This window comes from Salarias fasciatus, chromosome 23 (genome assembly GCF_902148845.1).
Source record: "Salarias fasciatus chromosome 23, fSalaFa1.1, whole genome shotgun sequence".
Taxonomy (NCBI): Eukaryota; Metazoa; Chordata; class Actinopteri; order Blenniiformes; family Blenniidae; genus Salarias; species Salarias fasciatus.
In genome coordinates, this window is record NC_043766.1 from 3,518,787 (window position 1) to 3,533,197 (window position 14,411).

The following is a 14,411-nucleotide window of genomic DNA, read 5'->3' on the forward strand; positions in this document are numbered from 1 at the left end:
CATTCCTTTCAAATTTTCCCCCAAAAAAATGCTGGTGCCGGACCGGCACTGCAACTTTCAAGTGACAATTTAGGGCTGTTAGAGGAACTTGTAATGAATATGTCAGGGCACATTGTACACATCATTAAAAATGTGTAACATATTTATGGTGGAAAATAAGTATTTTTAAGGTTGAAAAACTCCTTAATGCACCTTTAAGAGCAAAATGTGTCTTAAAACTAGAAAAAATAGTCCAAAATGAAAATTTGCTTATAACAAGCAAAGAAACTTTGTCGTGTAAGAAATATTTACTTAAAGGTGTAATACAGGATTTTGATTTCCGGGTGGATCACCTAAATAATTGGTGGGTCTGTTTGTCAATCATTCTGACGAGCTGGTTTCGTAAGGCGGTTCTACGTGCTTGCGCCCAATAAGCTTCTCCCTTTTGCACATGCGCATTCAGAGTGTTTATGTAGCCGGTGAGCTTCTGAGCTAGTACTTATCGATGGCGAGTCTGACATAATGAAACTGTAACTGTTTCAGAAAACAAGCTTTATGTATGAGCGAGACAGATTGCAGAAACTGTAAACAGAGCCGTGCACGTCTGGAGAAGAGGAGATCGCGCTCGCACGCTTCTGCGTTTCCTGGGAAAAGCAGGCGAGCCGGGCGGATGGTCTGGCGCATGCACGTTGTTCAAAAAGTGAGTAACAGACGTTTGGCTTCGTCTTTTCGAGAAAATCCTGTATTAGACCTTTAAAATAAGTGTTCTGCTTTCTTGATGAAGCTGACTTTAAGAATGTTTTACTTAATTTTAAGAGCAACTAACCCCCAAATCACTTTTTTTTGCTGATAAACTGTTTAAATGCATGTTTTATATTGTTGTCTACTCGTTTCTGACATTACTTTTACAATTTAGTGCAAACTTGTTTAAAATCCTAATTTTTGTTACAAGTGGTTTAACAGCTTTGCTACTGTGGCATGGTGGGGAGTTGCACTCCCCTCCACTAGAGGCAGTGTGGCTTCTAATTACTGGGCGTCTATAAATATCCCTGCTCCGCCCTTCCTCTTCCTCTTCCTCCCTCATGGGACTGACAGACATGTGGCTGCTCTCCTGACAGCGTGTCTGTGCAGGGTAGTGTTTGGTGCTCCACAAAGGTACGCATGTCCTGTTTTTCTTTAGTCCACTTAGCAGCCTCAGTAGTGTATTCACCCCAGCCCTGCGCTTCACAGCTGTGTGAACTGACTGGGAGCTGGACTGCCCTGGAGTCTGTGTGGGCGCGGCGTGCTTCCTGCCGCCGCTGCTGTATTGGGTTGTGTGTGCTCTCCTTCATGCTGCCAGGTGTGCCATCCCTCCTCAGTAGGAAATGGTGATTTGTTTAGATTAGTTTCATTATTTTGGTATGATTTCATGATTTGTTTTACAGCTGCACAGTCATCAGCTGCAGTTGATCCCGGGCTTTACTGCTGTTTTGGCTCCCTGTTCTGGATGTGCTTGGCACTTGATCACCGCGTCTCCTGCTACATAGAGCACTTTTCTACCCCGGTGTCCTGACGGACAGGCCGGGCTCCTCCAACAGCGTTGTCCAACCGCAAGAAGCTTAGGAGCATGTTTAAGTGCCGGACTCACTTGTTTTTAAAGATGCAGATGCACTGCTTCCTTTGATTTCTTATTGCTTTTTGTTTCTTCTGTTGGATTAGTGCTTACTTTTCTCTCACCAGCGCATCGAGACTCACTCCAGAGACCTGAAGCTCGCCGCTGCCAAAAAACCATCACAACTCATGGAGAGAATGCTAACCCTGCTGGGGGAGGAAAATACCAATCTCCTCTTTATTGAAATGTTCCTGCGCCACATGCCTCCTCGGTTGCAGACGACTTTAGCCAACACCACCATTACCGACCCACGGGCGCTCGCCGCAGAAGCCAATCTTTTCTTCGGGGGACAGCTATTGGACTTACCGGCACGTCGCCGGTAAGTCCAATGTTGTTGCGGACTGCCTCTCCAGAGCCTGGGTCGGGACTATACAGCTGGACCTCGATTACACCCGCACGGCGCAAGATCAAACCTCGGATCCCATTGTGCTTGCTCTGAAAACGTCAGACACAGGGCTGCGCCTGGAGGACGTGCGCTTCGGTGACGCGAGCGCCGTGCTCTTGTGCGACACATCCACCGGCCAGCTGCGACCCATCATTCCCGTCGGCTGGAGGCGTTCCGTATTCGAGGCGGTGCACAACCTCTCACACCCGGGAAGAAAGCCGTCGATGTTCAGTTTGTTTGGCAGTGGCTTCAAACAGATGTGAGAGCTTGGGCAGACGTGTGCACAGCCTACCAGTGTGCTAAAGTTGAGCGGCACGGTAGCACGGGTGTTCATCAGGACATGGGTGGCCTGCTTTGGTACCCCAGCCGACCTTTCCTCTGACCGCGTTTCTCAGTTCACGTCCGACCTCTGGAATGCTGTCGAGGAGAGTTTAGGAGTCAAGCTCCATCGTACTACCACATACCACCCCCAGGCCAACGGTCTCTGCAAGAGGTTTCATCGCTCCCTCAAAGCCGCCCTCCGAGCCACGACAGTAACCGACAGTAACTGAGTCGACAAACTCCCACGGGTCATGCTGGGTCTCAGAACAGCACTCAAGGAGGACCTCCAGTCCTCTTCGGCTGAGCTAGTGTATGGCCAACCGCTGTGGGTCCCCAGGGATTTTCTGCCTCGCACTACTGCCCCCTGGTCGGCGTCTGTTCAGCACGCCTCACTCCGGGATAGCGCCAGAGCTTTCGCCCTGGTTCCCACTACTCAACATGGCATGCCTGTGTACAGAGTGCCAGCGGACCTCCACTCGGCGCATCACGTTTTTGTTCGTCATGATGCCCATCAAGGTCCCCTGCAGCCCCACTATGACGGCCCCTTCCTTACTTTGGAAAACGGGGCTAAACATCTGGCTGTGGATGTAGGGGGCAGACCTGAACATGTTTCTGTGGACTGTGTTAAACCTGCACACTTCCTGACAGTTTTAGAGTAGAGATAGTGACTGTACTGCACAATGACAAAGACAAGACTGACTTGAAAATCTGGAGACCTAATATGCTTTTAAACTTTGATTGTAAACTTTTTAGTAAACTTTTTCTTTAGATATTGTCTATGTTTTCAAAGGACCTGATTCACCAGGATCAAGCCTGTGCCATCCTGGAGAGGAGGATCACCGACAGCCTACAGCTGATCCAAGACACCATCTGTTTTGCGAGAGACAGAGACATCTGGGTCGTAGTCCTAAATTTAGATTTTGAGAAAGCTTTTGATCGGGTCTCGCACCAGTAGCTTTTCCAGGTACTGCAAAAAATGCGATTCCCAGAAAAGTTTATAGTGTGGGTGGGATTGTTGTACCGGGACATCAGCAGCAATTTTGTGGTTAATGGGCATCTTACAAAAGCAGTGAATGTCAACTGCGGTGTTCGTCAGGGCTGTCCGTTATCCGCCCTCCTCCACGTGGATTGTGTGGAACCTCTGGCACAGATCTTGAGAAGGGACCATCAAATCAATAGGGTGATGATTCTGGGGAGCGGGGCACTCACGACTAAATGTGTTTTACACATGGACGATGTAAATATTTTATGTACTGATCTTTTATCTGTGAACAGGACGCTGGATGTGACTGACTTTTATGGACGGGCCGGACGGGCCTCTGGGTCAAAGCTCAACCGGCCGAGACCCAAGCCCAGTTTTATGGACCATGGACGGCATCTGAGATGACTGCACTGCCCTTGACTGTGACCCAGACTGGACAAAAAATACTGGGGGTCAAATTCGACATGGAGGGAGGGGGAGAGACTAATTGGCTGGACGTGATAGAGAAAGTGAGATAGAGACTAGGATTCTGTGGACTTAGAGGACTAACCATGGAAGGGAAGGTTTTAATTATTAAAACTGTGATTTTACCTTTGCTTTTATTGATCATTTCTGTTTTTATGCCCCCCAGGAGAGTCCTTTTAGATCTGGATCGAGCCATCTTTTATTTTCTCTGGGGTTCAAAGTGAGAAAGACTGAGGTGGGAGGTCATGAAGCTGTCAAAATAAAAAGGAGGATAAAGAGTACCAGATTTTAATTTAGTCTTGGGAAGTTTTTACACTGCACAGCACTTTACAGTTGCCACGGACCCCTCCAGGAACCCAAAGACGACAGCAATGGCTCGGTTCTGGATGGGGTCCTACCTCCGACGTCTCAGGATTTTACCCACTGATCCTAAAGTTCCAGTCACTGGCCTACGATTTTATTAAAACGTTTCTGGAACATTTTAACCTGGAACAGGAGGAGTTGCAGATTTTAACTAATCACAAATCTCTTATTTCTGTTGAGCAGGAGCAGGAACCTGTGAGTCCAGGGCTTGCACTCGGCGAGCCGTCCATGGTTTGACGCAACGTAAATCATCCTGTCCTCCCAAACAGACTCTGCGATAGAGACCAAATGTTTGGCAGAACAGGATGAGTTCCTCTTGTTAAGGACTCACTGCCCTCCTGCACAACAGAATGGACTTTTCTTTTAAGTTACACTCCTTTTATTGACTTTTACAATGATAGACACTTTCTTTTACCTCACAATGTCTTATTTTATGACCGCACAGTGCCTGTTTTAATTTGTATTTATTTGTAAATATTTATATTATCACTGCCATGATTTTGTAAATAGATGACCGGCACCTGTGATGGCAAAAAAAAAGTGAAAGAAATGTACTGTACTGATTCAAACTGTCAATAAAAAAAGTCACAAATGAAAGCATTTATTTTCACATTTAATCTTCCATGTTGGAACTCAAGCCCATTTTGTTGGAGTGCCTTCAGTTCTGCTAATAAACTAGATGTGTAATAATCAGTAGCACTGTTTGGCTTTGCAGTTCCACAAAATAGTGCAACAACAAATGGCTCAAACTTTTTCACACTGCACAGAATGGGCCAAATTTGACAGTGGATGATTTAAACAATGGCACCTCATCTACATTGAAATTTAGCTCTGCCTTATTTTTTGCTGAAAACAAATTTGGATACTGTGAACACATTTTCAAAAGTCCCGTCTCCACACCCAAATAGAGAAACTGGCCACCACGTAGATCCATGACTTTTATTTGAGGCGATGTTCCTGGCAAGGTTCTTGCATGTTTATGCTACACCAACAGCAGCTCATCAACTGATGTGCGTATTGCCTTATTTTTCACAGCCCATTTCACCAAATCACTCCTTATGTCACTTGGTTCCTCCTCAGACAAAGTTCCATTTTCTGAATCAGTTTCATCATCACTTTCTGTAAGGTGGTGATCATCACAGCATTCATGTTCTCCTGTATCAGTCTGCTCCTCTGGCTGTAAGTCTATCGGGTTATCAGCAAAAGAGGGGCCTGGATTCTCTTCTGAGTGTCTTCTGCGACTAATGCACGTAATTGTGCATTTTGTCTTCTCCATTTTTTGTGATACGTCTGGGAGTGAAAATAAAACAAAACATTTTTAAGCATAAATGTTTTAAAAAGAACCATTCAATCGAATGTAAACAAAAACAATTAAATGAGGTAGGCTGTACAAATATTTATTTATTTTTTTAAAAATATAGTCCTAAATCATCTGTGCATAAATGTCACTTTCAAATTAAAAACAAATGGTTGGGTTAAGTCACAGGACAACTCACTGTGGAAGAGGGTTTCCAGGTCTTGTTCTTCAAAAGCTCTAGAAAAGAGAAGGCAGAAGTATGTGAAATCTCAATCTTATTTTTAAACTTTGTGGATGGATAGTGTGTCAATGTGCCATGTTGGACCAACAAAGACATCACTTCTAAAGCTTCCCATTATGACACACTCCTGTTAACTTCAGCCAGTACGTGTTGCTTTTGATTCAGAAGAAATGCGAGTTTTATTGCAAGATATGAATATGAAGGAGTTATATATTATTTAAATTTGAATGAGGAAGAATGCATCAAAGGGTTTAACATATATTAATATTGTTAATATTAATATATTAATCAATATAATAATTAATATTGATCATTAATTAATATAATTAATATTAATATTAATCACGGCTGCTGAGTCTGCGTCTGCGTCAAACGCGCTGACGTCACGGTCTGGGGGCGGAGTTACCGCCTTTACAGGAAACGGTTCGTCTCGTGGAGTAAAAAGTAAACAAACGCAGCCGCGGGTTTCCGAAGCTGTGTAATGCTAGAATATATAAGGTGAGCTTGTCTCATCTTGTCCCGTGTGGCGGGAGAGTCCGCTGCAGCGGCCTCTCTGCCTCTGATCGCTGGCTGTAAGGTCCGCGCAGTGAGAAGTGGCGGGCTGAGCCACGATTCAAACGGAGACACCGAACCGTCCAGGAGAACAGCGCCCTGACACAGATGGAGCCTTTCCTGGGTTCAGTGCTGAACCCCGATCTGAGGTAATCCGGGCTGAGACCGACGACGTGAATTCAGACCTGTTTGTCTCTCTGTCTCACACGTGGGTCGTGTACACGAAGGTACAGGTAATCAATAAGAGGTAAAGAGGTAGTTTTTATTGTCTTGCAGCTCTGTCCTGTCATCCTGTGAGCCGGAGCTGCAGGAGCTCATGAGGCAGATCGACATCATGATCAACCATCAGAAGAGAGAGTGGGAGGCTGAGAGAGGCTCCCTGGAGCACAGGCTGAAATGTGGAGAAGGGGAGCTCTCAACCCTGAGGAGCGTTGTTGCAGGCAGGGACCTGGAGGTGAAGCTCATGTGTTCACGTAGAACAAAAAGCTCATCCACTGTTATAATCAGCATTAATTAGCTTGTGGTAAAAATAAACTACTTGAAATCTCTAACAGATTAACTGCAAAACGTATCATCACACATTTTGAAACTTTTTTTTTTTTTTTTACCACCTAGATACTTCTAAAAGCCAGGGTTGCCAAAAAGACAGGACAATCTGAGCGTAACTGATGCATTACTGAAGACTGAACTACCCAGCAGTATATGCAGCAATTAAAACTAGACAAACTTTAAACCTTCATCAGTAAAATAGATACAGATTATTGCTGCAATAATTTAAAACCACGCAAATCTGATATAAGCAATGAGTAGTTTTACCTTTGATACTTTAGGATCATTATGCCAGTGGAGTTTGAAGCCAGAGATCACAGGCATGTGTTGTTGTCCACATGTTGGCCTGTCACTTTGCATTTAATAATCCTTCCTCTATTTGTAATGATATTTTGAGCCATCCATTTATCCATTTGTAGCAATTTTTTGTTGGTTGTGTCTTTTCTAATTTCTATTTATTGATGAGCTGGAGAGCTTTTTTTTTTTTTTTTTGTCAATGTCCCCATATTGCCGAGCCACATCATCACCATCGTCCTCAATTGTAGATTGGATTGCTTCACAAGCAGAGAGAAGATGCCGAGGCAAATCGACAGGAAATAGCTACCAAGTACGAACAACAGTTGCAGAAGGTCCGGGAGGAGGTGAGTCTGCTTCTCTCTTACACAGTCCAGTAGTTTGTGTGTGAGAATCACTAAACAACATCTTGCTTATGGAATTGTACGTGTCTTACTCTCTGAAGTTGGATAAACTGAAGAAAAGTTACCTCAAGCTTCAGCGCAAACAGCTCAAGGAGGCAAGTGGAGCAGCAAAGGAGACAGACCTCTCAAAGGTCAGCTCAAAAACTTTAGCACATTACAGTTTTGTCCTGGACGTGATGCAGCGCTTACCCCTGTTATCTCACAGGAAATCCCTGGTTCGACCCTTCATGCATGTTCTTCCTATGGTTTCTCTCGGTGCTGCAGCTTTGAATATGAGTCCGTGTAATCAGATATGGGCGATTTGACCAACAGTTGTGATGGGAAACAGGGAATAGAATGTTTCAAAAGTAATAAAGTAATTGATATTTTCATCAAAACACATTTTTAGAAGGGGATGTAATAAAGACTAATTTCATTGACAGGATACATGTATGTGACAGGTAAAGTGTTTGTAGGCATTTCTACACACCTGCTTTGGCTTCCAGTTTCATAGTAAATCTGTAACTTTGAAGGCATATTCTATTTCATTGTGTTTTATATGAATTCAAACAGCCTTGGAGCTGGAAGCTGATAGCATGAAATGTGACCTGTGCCACGTTAGAAGTAAGGATTTTTGCGAACTGTCGTCTTCCTGTCTAGTTGCAGGAATACCACCAGCGGTCCCTGGCGTGGGAGCAACAACGTGTCCAGTACCAAGAACAGCTGAGGCATCTGGAGGCTCAGAATAAAAACCTGAGTGAAGAGCTCTCAGAAGCAAAAGTATGAACGTCTCAGTAATTTCAACAGAACACCAAGTCAGAGGACAATCCTGATGACCGATCATTTGCTGACATGTGTGTCCTGTCATTCCATCCTCAGTCTCAGTGTGCGTCATGCCAGGTGGAGAGGGAGCACAGGGACTGCTGTTTGGAGACGCAACGTCTGCGTGCGAAGCTGGAGGAGGCTCAGGGCAGAATACACTCACAGGAGCTCCAGCTGGAGCGCCTTCGACCTCTGGAGACCTGCCTGGGCCAGTACGAGCGGGGGCAGCAGGTCAGAGAGAACCTTTATTAAACGTAGCTAACGACAATGCATGTAGTGTATTTGAACAACGTTGCTGCACTTTTGAAACTTCAAACTCATTTAGAAGGGAATTCTTTGATATTTCCAGGATATTGCAAAAAGCATAAAGCATTTGTGATAAAACTTTACAAAGAAAGCTCTTGTCATTCATTATGTAGTTTTTGTTATAGACAAATGCTATAGTTTAGAAAGCTAATACTGAAAAATATTATCTGGAATGTTTTGTAAGCATGATTGTTTCTTCTACAGCAGGCTAAAATCTTTCGGTACTATGGTGTCAACCAGAAGTACACCCATGGTTTATATGCATATGAACCTGTACATTAGGTATTGATGGTATTTGAAGGCATAGATCGATACACAAATACATCATAATGTTTTTTATCTTATTGGTTAGGTGCCTCTTGGAAATTGTTAATCCAAAAGCAACACGACATTGACAGACCACAGAAACAGTAAAAATTTATGAAGACAAAGAAGTCAGTGTCAAACAGCCAGTAGACAAAGGTGGGCATAAATGAAATAAAGTATGTGCATCCCAAAAAATAAATGAATATTTGCCCACAGTCTAGAGAGTGATCTGTCGCCCCTTCTACTAAAAAACAAACCAAAAAATCCCCCCAATATTCAAACCAATCTGCAGCTTCACACCATTGATGCAGCATTAGCGAGGATCTTACGATAAGATGTTCTGCAGCTGCTTTCCAAGGAACGCGAGGAGCTGCACGCCACACTGCACTCCCAGGATTCATTTGTGCAGCGGACCAGTCTGGAGAGTCAGAGGCTTCACAATGAAACCACCAGACTGAACCAGATGCTGCAGGCTAAAGACCAAGTCATTCGGTGGGTGGACACAAGGGGGCGACCTCTACCTGCTGCTTGGCTGATGAACACTGGGTCCTCCACCTGTGGCCCTGGAGAGCTGCTCCCTTGCATGTTTCATTATGGTTGCAAAACTTGAGCAGAGCTCCATCATAATCCTTTTATGAGCCATCCACGACATGCAGGGCAGCGGCTTTTTCAGACCCAGGTAGTGGGTGGGAAACGCCGGCTCAGTGGTCGTGTGTTTAGTTGACGTGTTTTTAAGAAATCCTGTTCGTCTGCATTGGATGTTGTGTTGCGTGTGCAGCTCTTTGGAGGATTGCCTGGCAGTTCAGGGCTGCTCCGGTGTGGAGACCCTCCGACGAGATCTGGAGAAGACGTTGGCCAAGCTCCACGGCGCCCAGATGTGTGAGGTGCATCTCAAGGCCGAGGTGGCGTGTCTCAGAGAGAGGTGAACACTGCAGCTTGTGCACTCCATCGCTGAACAGAAGAGTTTACATTAGTCTTTTGCATTCCCAGCATCCAGGAGCCACAGATCTTTTGATCGGCAGGCCCCTCACATTCTTGCCATGGTCGGCCATGAATTTGTTGTCCTCTCGTGAAAGTTATGGTCTTGGGAGAAGTTGCACAAGATGATCTGATTTTGTTGTTTGCTGAGAAATAAGGGTCATCATTCACCAAAAGACGTAAAGCTGGCAGATTTTTCAGGAATTTGAGCTCCACTTAGAAGCAAGACGTCATTAATCACCTTTTTCCAGAAGAGAAGCATCCAAGCATCCCAGGAGAAAAAAAGTCAGCATGGTGCAGGATTTTTATGTCAGGGTTTCCATTACAGAAGTGTTTGGCCCTGTGGCCAAGTTTGTATTTGCATTTTTATTTATCTTCCTCAATACTAAAGTGTCAAATATTTTAAAGTACTTTAATTTGGGCACATTGGGACTAAAGCTGGAGAGCTGTGTACTCCTCATCCCATTCTCCTCTAGAAACAAGCATAGAAAATATTCCAAAATTTTATTCTTATATAAAGAAACTAGTAGAATTCAAAACAGTCAGCTATTATTGTGGACTTCAGCTCAAGGTTAGAGATATAAGATAAATGTGTTGCTGCTGCTGCTGTTATTCTGTTAACTGGGTCATGTGACGCCGGCATTATGGGGATTGCTCCGAATGTCCATGTCTTCATCATTTGCTGAGAGTGTTGTAGAAACAGTGTTTTTGTTACAGTCTGACCGGTTGCCACCATCTATATTTTGTGTTAAACTTGTCAATAAGTCTGTATGCACTCAGACTATAGACTTGTCAATAAGTCTGTGTTTTATCTGGTTTGGACTCAGGCTTGAAAAGGTCAGCAGACAGAAAGGAGCTCTGTCAGCGACAGAAGTGCAGCTGAAGAACCTGAAAGCAGAACACTCCTCTTCTCTAGCAGAAGTGAAAAAGGTCAGAAAATATATGAATAGGACCCGTGTTTGTTTGTTTAATTTCTCTTGAGCCAGCGTCAGCTCCGTCCTAAATGTTGTCTTTGCCCTCTCGATATCTCCTCCAGCTCAGGGAGGAGCTTCAGAGGGCCGAGCGGACTCACAGCGGTGAGGTTGAAGGGATGAAGAAGGAGGTGTCGAAGCTGGCCGGCGAGCTTCACCAGCGCAACCTCACCATCAGCGCGCTGCACAGTTCCTCGTCTGGAGTCAAACAGCAGCTCAGCGAGGAGGCGGAGCGAGCGGAGCAGAGGGCGGCTGAGCTCAGAGTGAGAGCGAAAAGCATTTCCGTCTGAAGTCATGAAATGTAAAGTTGGAAAGAAACAAACACAAGTATAGAAACAAGCCCTTCATCTGATTTCTGGAATCCCTCAGGGAACGCCAGGTATCACATGTGACTTCAATGTAATGTTCCAGTGAAGAAATTATAGATTGAAGCAATCTTTACCTTCCATGTATAGTGAATACATGCACAACACCATCTGGATGTAATTGTTTGTTCATCAGTTCCATCCCCAACAAAGTCAGTTATCAAAAAAAACAAAAAACAAAACAAAACACACAGTGTTTTGTGTATCGCAGAGGGACTCAGCGCATGTTTTATCTTATAAAGAAGCAGTAACCTTCATGACAGCTGAAGCTTTTGTGTTAAAACTAACAAATACTGTTAAAAACAGTCCAAGCGCTGCTCCAGCGGCTCACTGCTGACGCCGTATCGTCCTGTGATATTGCTGAAATCTCAGCGCCGCCAGTGTAACTGCATTGTCCGGGGATTGAGTGAAACACGTCCCTTTTTTTTTTTTTTTTTTAATGTTTTCCTCAGAAGACTCGAGCACAGCTGGGAACTCTGCAAACTGAGAACCAGCACCTGAAAGGTCTGCTGCAGAAACTGCATAAGGTTTGTCTTACTTTCTTATTTCCCGGAGCAACGAGAACGTCTGACAGACTGCATGGGCCAGGACTGCTTGTTGCTGAGTCAGACTCGCCCCTGACCTCCCGGTCCACACAGGGAGGGGATCCCTCGCTGGAGGAGAGCTACGTCTGCTCTCTGAGCGGCCTCGAGCAGGAGAACCTGCAACTGAGGCAGGCGCTCAGTCACATGCGCTCACAGCTCTCGCACCAGGACAAGCTCTCTGAGCGAGCTCTCGTCAGCCATGCCACCGCAGACCGGCTGGAGCCTGCTCAGGACCGGTAGGTAGCACTCACGCAGATGCACATGCACAAAACTGCAACACCAAACTGCTAAGAATCTCTTTTTTTTTTACCACAGGTTCCAGGAGGAAGTGCAGCGCAGTCGGGATCAGACACAAGAGCCAAACCCTGGTTATGAGGGGAAGATCCAGAGGCTGTTCAAAGAGCTTCAAACCGTGACCGAGTCCTCCGCAGACCAACCTGGCAACCTGGACAGCCGGCCGCCGTCGTCCTCTTCCTCCTCATCCTCCAGCAGCAGCAAACGACTGTCCAGGGCGATATCTGTGCAGTCTTCGCTCGCACATGAATCTGCTGCTGCGGGACAAAGTAGAAGCTCCAGAGCCTCTCCGCACTCACCCTCCACAGAGCAGGTGACGTGACGATGATCAGAATGTGTTGTTTCTGTATTTTGTGGCGCAGAAACTCTTACAGGTTTGTGTTTTTTACCCTCATCAGGAGGCTCTGCCTGCATCCCCAGCACACAGCACAGTCTCCCGTTTCCTGGAGGAGGAGAGCCTGCGCTGCACAGAGCTGCAGCACAGACTGGACAGCCACATCCAGGGCCTGCGAGAGAGCAGCGTCAGGACCATGTCCAAGTACCTGCCCAGTGCGGCAGGGCCTCAGCCTGCTCAGACTTCAGGGCAGAGCAGTCAGTGATCCTGTTCTCACGTTTCCACTTCGCTGTCCAGGATAACAACAACGGGCTCATGATTAAACTTCGGGAGTTGAAGTTCTGTTTTTTTTTTTTTTTTTTAGCATTTGCACATTTGCAATCAGGTTGTACAAATTTGACTTCACCAAAGTGTTTCTTAATAGTTTGCCTCATGAAACGCTAAAAAAAAAAATCGAAATAAAGACAAAAAAACAGGTAACTGTCTGTCCAGAAGGAGTGACTGAGAGTATCCCGGTAAATCTGGTCAAATGCAACAACTTTTGATTATCCCATTAAAAAAAAAACTACTAAAAACAGAGAGATATAGAAGAAACTTACATCAATAAACCAATCACAGATTTTGTATTGTGGACTTCAGCTCTGGACAGCAAGACTGTGAGGCTGGTGTCAAATTACAAGTCGTGCTGTGCAGGACTGTCCAGCATTGGCCCACCCCTCATGTTGGACAGTGTTGATGTGAGGCTTCCTGAAGAGTTGGCATTAGCTCTGTCCCCGGTGCCTGTTGTCCACGTTTACCGATTCAAACCCGAGTCTTCAGATGAGCTCGGTGCTCAGAGAAAGTCTTTTCTCATAAAGCAGTGAATCACCGCATTCTTCTGTGTTTGTTTGAGTTACGATATTGAATTTGGCCTCAGCAATGTGTCAGACTTCTGACCTCAAGTGGCATTTTTATTCTTCTTTCTCCCAGAAAGCTGCATGCTCCCATTTTTCAGCCGGTCTGGTATGCATCGTGAGCACTAAAAAAGAACGTCTCTGCGAGCGAGACGACACCCGTCCTCCCCGCGCGTCTGTCGTAACCAGGAAAATACCGCATACATGCGGTACGTCTCGTCTTTAAGGAGGGACGGCTCGCTCCGCGGCCCTCTTCTTTTCCCTCTTTAACTCCCAAACACCCCCAGCACCACCGCCGTCAGCGCCGCCCACCCTGCAGAGGCCCTCCAGCTTGTCTCGCACAGGAATGCGCGCACCATGCCAATGCTGTCATGAACCTTCCCCTGCGGCCGGCTTTGTCCTCATCATTAGAAAGCTGATGGAATGTTAATATCAACCATGTGGAGGACCGAAGGGCCGAGCGGAGGGGGGTGTCGTTAGGTTTTTACTGCTTCCCTAATGAAGGACACGCCGATAGAATGGAAATAAAGTGAAAAACAAATCTGGAGAAAAGTGTGTTTCTGATTTTTGCCGTCACACTAAAATAATAACAAAGCTGAAGTAATGCTCCGCTGCCTCCGAGTCCTCTGACTTCTCCCTCTGGTATTTGGTAGCCTGTGCTACGAGCACTGTAAGCCCCAACAAACAGCACTGAGGAATTTGGCAAGGCAGGCATTCCTCTGGCTCTCTTTGGAGGGAGGTGAAAAGGTTTTTATATGTGGAGATTCCTTGAAGGGGCCTTGTGAAAGGGAGGAGAGGGGCTGATTCAAGTCCAGCGAGAGTTTGGATGACTTTATTTACCTAATGATCCCCAGAAAAACACACTTCAGCCCACAAGATGACCAAAGAAGCACTAAATTGTGGAGTTTAATGAACTGAGGGCTGTTGAGATAAATGTTACAAGTGCAATTAGCGGTGTGAGGCAAAACAGGATCCTCCAGAATATCTGTGCCAATAGTTTAATATTTAAAATTCAAAACACTGGCACATTTGGAAGAGATATTATTGAACTTCCAATGAACGTTGCACAAGTGTTTTTCAAAACAATGTTTCTCTG

At 45.4% G+C, this 14,411-nt stretch overlaps 1 protein-coding gene across 3 annotated transcripts; it reads left to right on the plus strand.

Annotated features, from left to right (window-relative positions):
* The first annotated feature begins 6,128 nt into the window (after positions 1-6,128).
* cep63 (centrosomal protein 63) lies at positions 6,129-14,187 on the plus strand. 3 transcript variants are annotated; one of them, XM_030082518.1, is made up of 14 exons: positions 6,129-6,385; positions 6,513-6,690; positions 7,331-7,426; positions 7,525-7,614; positions 8,123-8,242; positions 8,342-8,515; positions 9,243-9,388; positions 9,675-9,818; positions 10,702-10,804; positions 10,911-11,108; positions 11,663-11,737; positions 11,849-12,030; positions 12,110-12,401; positions 12,487-14,187. In XM_030082518.1, exons 1-14 carry the CDS (start codon positions 6,345-6,347, stop codon positions 12,685-12,687), a joined length of 2,040 nt encoding a protein of 679 aa, XP_029938378.1. In that variant the 5' UTR covers positions 6,129-6,344; the 3' UTR covers positions 12,688-14,187. The 3 variants fall into 3 exon arrangements, with proteins under 3 accessions (XP_029938378.1, XP_029938379.1, XP_029938380.1); XM_030082519.1 differs by having other exon boundaries at positions 11,666-11,737; XM_030082520.1 differs by having other exon boundaries at positions 7,349-7,426.
* The last annotated feature ends 224 nt before the right edge of the window (positions 14,188-14,411 follow it).